Source organism: Eurosta solidaginis, chromosome 1 (genome assembly GCF_040869045.1).
Source record: "Eurosta solidaginis isolate ZX-2024a chromosome 1, ASM4086904v1, whole genome shotgun sequence".
NCBI classification, from domain to species: Eukaryota; Metazoa; Arthropoda; class Insecta; order Diptera; family Tephritidae; genus Eurosta; species Eurosta solidaginis.
In genome coordinates, this window is record NC_090319.1 from 315,642,193 (window position 1) to 315,655,302 (window position 13,110).

Here is a 13,110-nt window from a genome sequence, read left to right on the forward strand (position 1 = left end):
GTAGAAGAAAATGAAAAAGTTCTGCAGGAATCAAAAGCCTTTGGAATCATGGCAGGAATACTGTTCGTGGTATTACATATATAAATAAATTATCGGTACCCTACAGATGATGTTATGGGTCACCCTGGTCGACACTTTGGTCGATATCTCGAAAACGCCTTCACGTATACAACTAAGGGCCACTCCCTTTTAAAACCCTCATTAATACCTTTAATTTCATACCCATATCGTACAAACGCATTCTAGGGTCACCCCTGATCCACCTCTATGGCGATATCTCGAATAATAGAACTAAGGCCCACTCCCTTTTAAAATACTCTTTAATACCTTCCATTTGATACCCATGTCATACAAACACATTCCAGGGTTACCCTAGGTTCATTTTCCTACATGGGGATTTTCCCTTATTTTATCTCCAAAGCTCCCAGCTGAGTAAGTAATGTTCGGTTACATCCTTGCTTACTTGTTCTTTCTAGTAAAGTAGTAAAGGTGGATATATAAAGTGTCGAATTTCTGGCAACCCTCTTTTGAATTTGGTTTGGAAAAGAACTGGTTTAAGTGTTGTGCTATCTTTACGGCCATATTTCGTATAGATCTTCCCTCTTGCTTTGAGGTCGACAAAAAAGTGTTGCGTGTTGACTCTTTTACCTTTGGACGTTCCCAAAACAGGGCATATCCTGGAAGTCGAGTTCTTAGTTGAATTATCTATTCTAAAGACGATCATATAAACTCATCGTTTAAACTAGAAACAAATACGAAAAAAAAAAAATAATGAATTAAATTTGAAATGCAATTTGCGTCCATACGATTTACGTAATTCTAAAAATAATGCGTGTGAATTAGCATGTGTAACTGTAAGTTTATTTATCTAAAAAATGGAAAGCAATATTTATGCGTAAATACATTTGTTTGTTTTATGTGCTTATGAACGTCTTTTAAAAGAGCATAGAAATTTGGCCAATGCTGGCGGTATTTGAAAGCGCTTATAGCGAAATGTAATTTAAATTGGAAAATTTTAATGCATTCTTGTGTTTGTGTGTAAATGTGTGTTCCTTTTAACGTATTTATTTACTTAATTTAAATTTATAACGCCGCTAAATCTTTTTGTGCTTTCTTGTGATTGTGTGCTTTTTTTTCACTTTTTTGTTAAGTGAATGGTCGCTATGCGATCAATTCTAAATGGAAATCGAGATTCGCAATATATAAATAAATTTGCATACTTTTTTATGCATAATAAGCTAAAGCAATCACGCAAATATCTGCAATTTTATACTGCTTTATATGTATCTTTTTTTCTATTTTGCCATTTCGTTTTAAGTCCCATAATAAAATTTTGTATGCGTTCTGTATTTCGTGTCTTTGTCATGGGTAAATTTAATTTTCTCGTACGCATCACCAAAACTTATTCAATAGTACTATAGAAACAGTTTTAATAATTTATTTATACTCGTATTGAATATAAAAAAAGTTAACTAGCATGTGCTTACGTTCGCTCCTTACCAAATACGTAAAGTGTCAATAAATAAATCTTAATGGTCCCAAAATAATTTCAGCGCATTTTACAATCACGCGCCTACAACATAAGTGGCTCATTATCCTTTGGTGATATGGATCTTCATACATTGCAATGACTTTTTTCAAACGAGGCAAGTTTCCAATGAAAATATTTTTTTCATGGAATTTATATGTAATTCAAATTTAAATATACGTATGCTAATTTGCATTTCAATGGCTGTTGTCTAATATATTTCATATCATCCAATTGCATCAATTGGAAAATAGTCTTATACCTTTCATGAACATGAAATGGTATATTAACTTTAGTCCGATGTTTGTAACGTTGAGAAATATAAAAGTTAGACTCACCATTAGGTATACCGAATTGATCAGGGCGACCAACTGAGTTGATATAGCCATGTCCGTCTGTCCGACCGTCCATCTGTCCGTCCGTCTGTCTGTTTGAACACAAACTAGTCCCTCAAATTTTGAGATATCTCAATGAAATTTGGCACACGGCTGTATTTTTGTATTATATTAAGTATTTGTCGGATCCGGTAGGATCGGACCACTATAACATATATCTCCCATACAACCGATCGTTCAGATAAGACGATTTTGGTCATTTCTACCGCAATATGGAAAGTATAAACGTGAAACTCGGTGATATATATTCTAATATATTATAGAAGATATCATAAAAAAATCACTTTGATCGGAGCTATATATAGCAGGGACGGAAAATAATAATTTTTTTTTTCGGAGTCGAAAAAGTCCTGGTCAAAAAATTGTCCTATGTGAAAATGTTTGAGTTCCCAGGTATAGCAATATCATGTCGAATCATGCATCCTTTTTATTTTCTGAACTTTTTCCATAAAAGTCCACATATAAAAGTAAAATCTGTATTTTTATTTTTTGAGTCCGAGTTTAACTAGTTCTATCGGACTCAAAAAATAAAAATCCGAAAATAATTTTTATCTTGATCCAAATATATTTAAAGTCCAAAGTTAATAGTTTTGCAAGAATTTATATTATAAAAGGAATAACAGTTTCAGCCCCTGATATATAGTATATATCCCATACAACCGATCGTTCAGATAAAGGGGTTTTTTGCTTTTTTTTTATATTTATCTTAAAATCGTTTAGGTATGTACATCTGTTCACTATATATTTCTTATCTTATACAGCGCATTATTTAGAGACTACGAATGGGATAAGATTATTGTTCAGCCCCATTCATGAAAGGTATGAAGTCTTCGGCACAGACGAAGACAGTACCGTCCTTACTTCTTTTTAATTCCTTTCGAATCTGTCAATCAATGTTTGCAGGAGATAAAAAACAGTAACAAAAAGAATATTGCTTGTTATAGTGTGCATTAGACTGGGTTGGTCCCCATAAAAAAAAAAAAAAGTTGCTAATGTCCGCCCCTAAATTTGAAGATTATGTTGAGAGGGTTTCGGAAAAATTGTTTCTAATTTTTTTTGATCCTTCGAAATACAGCCAAAAAGAGTTTTCGTTGTAACTTGGTTATTTGACGTCCGATTTTAAAATTGATATGTCATTATTTTGGCCTTGAGAAGCTTCACATTTCCGTTTAATGTCCTTTTAAGCTATGAAGACGTTTTCACATGATTAAGTCAGTTAAAAAACCTTTTTGGCTGTATTTCGAAGGATCAAAAAAAAATTAAAAAAATTTTTCCGAAACCCTCTCAACATAATCTTCAAATTTAAGGGCGGACATTAGCAACTTTTTTTTTTCGACTCAGTCTAGTGTGCATTGTTTTTTCAAAAATGTGTATCTTTATTATTATTAGGCCTGGGAGCACTGCGACCTTTGTGTAGATCTATTGTGCATAACTTTTCAGCCTAATTTTGTATGTGGAGGCTTTTAATGTATCCAAGTACCTCTCAGGCTTTTTACTCCATATCACATAGGGTCAAACCGAATAGATGGGAGAGTCTCTGTCTTGCCAGAGCGACGCATTCCTCCAGCTCACAGAAATGACAAATTTGAGTATCGGATAGATTTAACTTGCTTAAGTGGTATCGTAGGCCACAGTACCCCGTATAGTACCCAGTGAGAGTTCTTAGGTCCTCCCTGCTTAGATTAATGAGTTTGGCTGATACCTTCGTTGACGGAAGTATAAACAGTTTGTCCTGTCTTTGCTCTGGGCAGTCAACCCAGTGACATATGAATTATTTTGTTTCTATGTTACTTCTGGTTTCCCTGGTGTGTGCTTTTGTGAGTCCACAAAACCGCTATAGAAAATAGAATGCTGCTGTAGCGCCCTGCATTGCTAAGTAGTCTGCGTGTTCATTACTTTTATATCCCTGATGTCCGGGAACCCACCCTCTAACAAAACCTTATTTTTGGCTCCCAGGTCATTAGTGATTTCAATGCAGTCATCCACTAGCATAGATGTAATTGTGTAGGATTTCAAGGCACGCAGGGCCGCCTGGATATTCGATATAATAGCCGTGTTTTTTTTACATCTATATGCGTTTACGCTTAAACTTTATATTGACTCCTAAGAGTTAAACTTTATCTACTCTTCTGAAATTGCTGCGCATAAAATTAAAATAAATAAATGTAAGACACGATAACCTCCGAAGAGATCTAAGGCCGTGCTTCTCTTCCAATTTGCGTCGTACTCCTCTTGATTTTCCCTACAAATTGGCCGGACGGGACCTATGAGTTTTCACTGAGAGCTTTTCATGGCAGAAATACATCCGGAGCGCTTGCCAAACACAGCCGAGGGGCGACCCCGCTTAGAAAAATTTTCTTCTAATTGAAAACCCTTATTTATAAAATTTTGATGTTGCTTTGCCCGGGGTGCGAACCCTGGGCATACGGTGTGATAGGATAGTTCTCCTAAATTTCAAATTTCAATACCTTTTACTCAGATGCAACCGAAATATGTGTCTATGTTTCACCTCTACACTAATTCTATATATTAACTCTACAAATGGTGTGTGTCTACTTTTCACCGCAACCGATTCAGCTATCGGTTATACATAGACCTAAAACATAGGTTTGTGTCTCCGCTTTTCAGTAAAACATATTCTGCCGCTAGATGGGTCTTCTAAATATTATCTAAGTGAGGATTAGCGTTTTTTTACGCGCACACGTAGATATATATATATACGTGTAAAAAAACACGGCTAATGTAGGTGTTCTTCGAGGATGAGCCTCTCCATTCTCTACCGCAAACTCCTATTGCGTGGATTTCTGTCTGAAATATGGTGGTGTAGAATCCCTTTGGTGTCGATTTCTTGAAGTTCGGCCCATAGATGCCGGCTCCCGTACTTCCGTCATCGAATTTCGATCCATCCTTATAAGGATTCCCTGTTTCCCAGTGGGTTCTGTTCACAATGGGTGTGTATCCTTAAGACTTAAGCGTTCGAAGAATCAAACCTATCACACTTTAATGTGGTATTTATTAATAAAATAAATGATTTTTTCCTCTCTAGCCCAAAGGTAAAAATATGACATATTAATTTTGGAAATTAAAAAAATCGGTTGACGACCACGCGTACAAAACGCCTGGTTATGTTGATCTGCCGGTCAATAAACACCTCGCATAGACTGAATGTGTCCATGTCGTTACCAGAATATATTTGCAACTAAATTGAAAAATCAGGTACCGGGGCTTATGTTATTGTATAACTCTATCCTCTTGACAAATGCAAGAAGGTTTTTAGCAACTAGCTTAATTGCTGCCTCGAGATCTGGCAACTCTACCGCCCCTAAAAACTGGAGGCTTAACCTCGCGAGGCCAGGATACGAGCAGCTTTAATTTCTTCCGAACTTATATATACTAGTTTCAAAATAATAGCCTTGTCCATTAGGCATACCACAAACCTTCTAAGGAAATGAATATTTCATAGAAAAGTCTCAGGAAATTACCAATAAGCTTTTTCGTGTAAGAGTTAAGAAATGTATCATCTTTTTTAAGTTTTTTCTTGGTATGAGTAGTCTGCCATGTCATAGGGCTAAAAGGACGCGAGGCGAGTAACGAGAAGATGGCATTCCGTATTTATTCAAACTGCAGAATCTGTAAAGATAAAACTTCCTCTACAAAAGCATTTGAGAAGTTTCTGTGTAAATACCACGAAGCTTCAGATACGAAAGTGGTTAAATATCTTAGGACCGTTTTCGCGGTCTCTGGGAAATTTAGAAATTAACCAGAGGATTACACTACTCCAGAAAGCTTCACTTAACATTTTCGTTTTCACCAATACAGGGTGACCAGCTTTTTATTAGCTACTATTTAGTTGATCAACCCGGAACGCTGCCACTCGATTCGCTAACTCAATTTCTCTGCAACAATTTTTCAGTACGATCCGGATCCGTGCGCATCTTGCGCAACCAATATAAAAGTCTCTTATCAAATATCAACAGAAATCAGCTGTTCTATCAATCAATTAAAACTTACAGCTTGCGCTTCCATCTGGCGTATGGTAGCAGCTGCCGGTAATGCTGTGCAAATATTCACAATAATGCCATAGTACAAATAGATTTCTTTGGGTGCTCCCAGTCGTTTATTTTTAACAAATCTTTATATATAAAAAGCAAGTGTCACATTGTTTGTCCGCGATGGACTCCTAAACTACTGAACCGATTTTTAATTTGTTTTGCACCCCGTGTGTAGTTTGATATAACTTGAAATATAGGATAGGTTATATCTCAGTCTATAGTCGCAATATTATTTTATTGCAAATTAATAATAAAATGTTACGTGTTTGCTGGGTTGAGAAAATATGGTCAAAAATTAAAAAGCAGTTTTTGTTGTTTTTTCCCGACGCGTTTCGACGTTCTTTTTTCACGTCATCTTATGGGGATTTATTAATTGTATTATAATTAAATTAACTATTGCACTTTATTTTAACAAATATACATAAACAGTTTGTAAACAAAAATGCAAGTGCGAACTGTTTATGTATATTTGTTAAAATAAAGTGCAATAGTTAATTTAATTATAATACAATTAATAAATCCCCATAAGATGACGTGAAAAAAGAACGTCGAAACACGTCGGGAAAAAACAACAACTGTTTTTTTAATTTTTGACCATATGTGCTCAACTCAGCAAACACAAATATTATAAATTGGTCCATCTATAAACAAAAAATGTTACGCCTACGCACGGGCACTCATATTTTCAGGTGGTGCGGATATACTTCCGTGTAATTGCTTGGTGTTTAATTAAACAACGTGCTTATCAATAAAAAATATTATAGCGAATAATATCAAGTATAGCATATCACCACGCCCGGCGAGAGGGGGGGGGGCGAATGGGGGGATTACGCCAGGACCCTGAGTTTGTGAGGGGGCCCGCTATTTAGAAGTCCTAAGGCATTTTTTTTAATTCAGGAGAGTCTTTAGTTGTTCCATGTGCAATTCTTAACCCGAATTTCAAAAGCAACGAATATCTGCATTTCATTTTAATATTATAGTGAAGTGTGAAAAATAAAAATCTATATATATAAAAGGAAAGGCTAAAATGTCTGTTAGTTGGTCGCCGGTGTTTGAAGATATGCGTCGGTCGATTTTGTTCAAACGTGGACCCGGGTACCCCTAGAATGTGTTTATATAATATGGATATCAAATGAAAGCTGTTGATGAGTGCTTTAGTACAGAGTAATATATTATACCGCTTGGTGACTAGGGTCTCAAGATATAGGCCAAAACGTGGACCCGGATACCCCTAGAATGTGTGGGTAATATGGATATGAAATAAAAGCTTTTGCTGAGAGCTCTACAGTAATTTTCATTGTGATATTCGATTTAATCGCATCAACCTAGCAAAACTGATAAATATGCTTGCGAAGCCAAAATAGAGACATGAATTAATAATACCCACATACCTATTTACATACGTCTTATTCGATTTGCCTGAAATTTGGTATATAAATTTGCCTATATTAGTATTTGCGATCATTTTTTCCGGGAAGTAGACCAGACACGGACTGGGACTGGGATTAGGACTAGGACTGGAACTGTGACTCGGAGTGGGACTGGGACTGGGACTGGGACTGGAACAAAATACATACCACCCTCTGGGACAGGCAATAGGGGATCAAGAAGAATGAGAAGAACATGAGAAAAGAGAGAAGGAGACTGCGAAAGAAATAGAATGAGACGAATATGGAGATAGATGAAGCGAAAAAGACGGAGGGAGGAGTGAATAAAAGGATCAGGGAAAAATGAAGAGGGGTGGGGGAGGGCAGAGTTGGATGGAAAAAGCTTATTAAAATGTATGCAGTTAGGCCAAATTTAGGGGAGAACGACGTCTGCCGGGTCTGCTAGTTATTTTAATAGAATAGAGACAATCAAAAGCACTACGTCTGAAATTGCCCAAAGCTAGCTAATAGCCCGAATCTCCATCTTTACAAACAAAACTTTATTTATAGATTTGGATTCCATATATGAGAGAAAAAGGGACCTGTACATTAAAACAACAATTACAAATAATATATATGATATTTTTTTTTATTTGTTCTGTTTTTTATTAGTCATTTGGGCATATTCTATTGCCCTATGTTGACTATAGATCGAGTTATGTGACGATTGACCCTGGGAAACTTTCTTGTTTTTATCGTCTTAAGTTTTTTAAGTTTCACTTAGGGTTGAAATGTATTGACATAAATGCTAGATAACATTGAGTTCAAATCAAGGACACATCTATCTATGTGCACGTAGATATGTATATGAAAATGTGTAGCTCACCTTGTACATATATATGTAAGTTTTACTATACCACAAATACAAAAGCACGCCGCGTGGCCAGTGTTCACTGAGATACTGAGATAGGGGAAAGCATGAATTATTCAACCACAAAACGCAAACCGCAAATACCTTCACCGCTTACCATACAACTTCAATAATAGACTAACGGTATTACTTAGTAACTATATATTAGACTGACCCGGTTTTGTATCATATCTTTATATTTTTGATTCTGAATGCTAAAAACCTTCGAATAGGTCACAGAAGTTATTTCCCCGAGTTTGGAGGCGAATCTCGAAAATATACCCAGTGCGATTGTCCGTTTTTTTACCACACCATTTTAGAGCTTCCTTGCAGAGAAGGCGGGGATAGTTGATGATAAAAATTGATCCGATAATATACACACTATATATTTTCAAGGTCGCTGAACACGATGCCGTTATTAATTTTTCTCTACAACAAATATCTCACAAAAAATTACGAAAAATTGACAAAAAATGTACAAAAAACAGGAAATTATCACTTCGAATGGTAAAATAAAACCGTTTAAAAATTTTTCTTCCAGTTTCGCTTCGAGATATGAGCAAAGTATTTAAATTATCCTAATACGAAAAACAATAATATTACGTGTAATCGGGGCAATGACTTTGGGAATGGACTCTTGAGGTTAATTCTAAGTTTGCAAAATTTTAATTCGTTAATAACTTCGATCTTGTATTGTTTTAATCCTTTTTGGAGTTTTCTACAAAAACTCACTCACTGCAGGTGCTTAATCGCATTTTTTCTGAAATGGAGTCGTAAAAAACAGAAACTCGCATCGGGTAAATTTTCGAGATTTCCGGCCATACTCTGTGAAATGACTTCTGAGACCTATTTGAAGGTTTTTAGCATTCAGCATCAAAATTATAAAGATATGATGCAAAATAGGGCCAGTCTACTGTATATGTATGTAACACTTCAACGCTGTTTGTTACCGTGATACAGGGACCTACCAAATGCAGAAAAAAAGGTTTATTAGTAAAAATATTTATTAATTCTAGCTTAATACGTCAAAAAATACTTTTCGTGTGCTACCAATATTGGGGTATTTCATCAATTTTATTTCTAATTCATAGTATTTGGCAGTCTTTCCATAAGAGAGCTCAGATTTCCGGGTATCGCTAGTGGGAAAAACTTATATCAAAATGGGACAAACTGTTTACGACATAGTGATGCATTAATGTATAAAGCAAATAATAAAATAAGGTTAACTGGCAACCATAGGTGGCAGCTCTACTTAAAAATAGTTTTTGTAATACAGCTACATTTCGTTTGATAGCCTTGTTGGCCTACCTTATTTAATATTAAAAAAATCAAATAGGTGGCAACCTTGCAAATATGTCATTAGTGGCAATACTCAGAAAATCAATCTTGGATTATAATACAATATCTATGTAAAAGATATTATTCTAATCGGCTGAGCTGTTTCTGATACAAAGATTGCTCGTTTAAAGTTATAAGAAAAATTACACACCCAATTGGTATGAAACAACTCTAACTGTTATAACACTCGTACACTGCATATATTTACATCACATTTAGAAAATTCATGCACACGCACTCAAGTATAAACCACATCTGCATATTTGTATACTTTTAAAACTATTGAAACTACGTAACACAGATTGCATCAGATGCTTCTTAGAGCACCAAAAATCACGCAACTTACATTCCAAAACAGTTGCATACATAAGTAATACGAGCCATGCACTTGCATTTACTTGAATTTTTCATTCTAACGTTTCTTAGTTTCTTTTACTTCAAATTACAACAAAAAAAAAAAATTAAAAGAAAAACTTTCTAAACTTGTAAATAATAAAATATTTTGCATATTTTTCTGCTCTTCCCACAAACGCAACGCACACACCCACATACCCACACTCGGATGCTGCAGTGTCAAGTAGCAGCTGCAGTGGTCGTTGCATCAACTCCCTTCAGCTATACATCCGTACAACAATTTGATGGTGAACGTTCGATCATATGACGACAGCTAAGCAGCTGCAGCTCGTGTAGCAATAGCAGCTGCTGTGGACGTAACGCGTTACATCATCATCATAACCAACATCATCATCATCATCATCATCAGCAGCAGCAGACGCAATTCCATACACAACATCAAATGCAACAGCAACAACAACAGCTGCAACGTAATTGCACGCGCTGTCAAAGTTTTCATCGTCATCATCATCGACAACGACGACGCAGCTCAACATTGCATGAGGATTTCATTTGCATGCCAACTACAAAAACAACAAATGGCAACGAATGTGCCGCGAGCAATGTGAATGTGAAAAGCAAAACTTGTGGCATTAATAGTAAAAGTAACAGCGATACAAATGGTAAAAGCAAAAATTCAGGTCATCACCCAACCAAAACAATTATTAATTTTTCAACGCCTGTAGTTGCTGCATCCATCAACCGGGTGCCATCCTCCATGTCCGGCTCATTACTAAAAATATCTTCGGTACCAACATCACTCAAATTGAATACACCATCAACGCCTTCGGGTAGACAATCGCTAAGCGCTGATACAACACCGTTAAATACTGTGAATGCTACAGCGAATAATGCGAAGCACTGCAGTTTTGCACTCACACCAAATATCATACCACCACTGCCACCACCAAGGCAACTTTCATTTCTAACACCCGCAAATCGTTTTCAAAGCCTAGCTTATGGCAGTAAAACAACAACAGCAATAACAACAACAACAACAACGATGACGACGACTGCTTTTACAACTACTTCGAATACTTGTGCGATGTTAATACCACCCGCCACAGCATCGGCGCCATCACTTATCGAAACAGTGGACGATTTAGCTGTAATGCAACTTACATCATCTACGCCGCTTGCATCAAATACACCAAGTTTACAATCAGAGCCTGATCAATATAGTAATTGTAAGCGTGTGCAAGCGCAGACAGGAGAAAACGCGTTTACTAACTTCACAACATTTGAAGATATGGAACGAAGAACAGAGGACAAACATCAAAGTGATATGCAAGAGCCTCCATAGTTGGCGGTAAGATACAATTATTATTCTAGCGGTAGTTCCATAAAATTTATTAGATAGCGCATAATATTGCATTTAAAAAAACTGTCTTGCCTTGTGTCGTCATGAGAGATCAGAGAGCAAAACAGTTTTATTAAACAGAAAAGAATAAGTAATAATTGAAAATTGAGAGTGAGGAAAATATCTTTACACCAGAATTGTAAAACTAAAGGCTTCCGCCACTATGTCTATATATATATATAAATACAGTAAAGTACTTCCAAAAAAAGTTTACACTAACAAAAAAAAAAGTAATGATGATAAAAACCTGTACATTTGTAGCCTGAATTAAAAGCTACCTTAAAATAGTTTGTGAGTACCTTTTAATGAGAACATTTACTTATTACTTTAACTTTTAAATTTCCATATTTTACTTTTTAGGTTAAGTAAATAAGTAGTGCAATTTTAAATAATGGTTAAGTATGTTAAGTATAGAAATATGTACGCCAATGGTCTGAAATTATCGTTATAACTAAGTATAAATTTCTATAAAACTTGTACCTGTCACTCTATAATCATGAAAGAGTGCTCTGTATGCATAACGGCAGTAAATCAAGAAATAGTTTTGAAAGGCAGTTCAGAAAACAGAATAAGCATGAGTACCAAAAACCCATGAACTTCGAGGAGTACATCACCTTCTTATTGGTTTCTTATCTGCAAGTTATACTCCGCTCAGCGGAATACAGAATATATTAATTTTATTCGCATAACGGTACCCCGTAGCAGTATAAACTAATCGAGATAGATATAGACTTCTATATATTGTGACGAATACTAGCAACACTAAGGGATACTATGATCTCTAAGCCGATACTGAACAGCGACTTGTATGCACATAACCAAATTAATCATTATGTCTACACATATGTCCATACAAGCAGCGGAGAGCAACGCACAAACACATGCATATATCTGAGATACTCCCAAAAGTAGGCAATTATTTGTGCAAGTGTCACTCACATATACAAGCGCATATGAGAAGCTATACACGTGCATCTGTAGTTATAATTTTATAGTTGGTAACTAAGTAAATTCTGGAGTGGAGTTATTTATTCAACAGTTTAGTGATTCGAACGTTACTAGAAGGTTGCATATAAGAGGAATTGCCATAAATTTGTTACAATATCAAAATAATCTGTGCCAAAAAAGAAATTAATTAAGTCATGTCCGTCCGTCCGCCCGTGAACAAGATAACTTGAGTAAATTTTGAGGTATCTTAATGAAATTTGGTATGTGAGTTCCTGGGCGTTCATCTCAGATCAATATTTAAAATGAACTAAATCGGACTATAACCACGCCCACTTTTTCGATATCGAAAATCTCGAAAAACCGAAATAGTACGATAATTCATTACCAAAGACGGGTAAAGCGATGAAACTTGGTAGGTGGGTTGAACTTATGACGCAAAATAGAAAATTAGTGAAATTTTGGACAATGGGCGTGGCACCGCCCACTTTGACAAGAAGGTAATTTGAAAGTTTTACAAGCTGTAATTTGGCAGCTGAGTATGTAATGTTCGGTTGCACCCGAACTTAGCCTTCCTTACTTGTTTTCTTAGACTTCATATTGAAAAATTCTCGGTATCTGTTTCAATAAAAATTGATGAGTCTTAGCTTATAATACGATTGTAACAAAAAGGTAACCAAGAAGAAATCAATATCAAATCTATAGCTTTTATGTAGCAAACCGAAATCTTTTCGAAAATCAATCGATAACACACCGATAAAAACTGAAAAGCTCCGATAACATATTGACAATATATTGATATTTTTACGATAGCATATTGAT

At 35.6% G+C, this 13,110-nt stretch overlaps 1 protein-coding gene and 1 long non-coding RNA gene across 3 annotated transcripts in view; one reads left to right on the forward strand and one right to left on the reverse strand.

The window, feature by feature from the left end:
* Dop1R2 (dopamine receptor 2) overlaps positions 1-10,339 on the forward strand; it is a 70,723-nt gene extending 60,384 nt beyond the window's left edge. Inside the window, exon 3 of the mRNA XM_067761669.1 lies at positions 10,162-10,339. Coding sequence (XP_067617770.1) covers positions 10,162-10,251 — 90 coding nt within the window. The 3' untranslated portion in view covers positions 10,252-10,339. The remainder of the gene's footprint in view (positions 1-10,161) is intronic.
* LOC137237679 (uncharacterized) overlaps positions 1-13,110 on the reverse strand; it is a 480,678-nt gene that overhangs the window by 348,180 nt on the left and 119,388 nt on the right. The gene's annotated exons all lie outside the window — the stretch shown is intronic.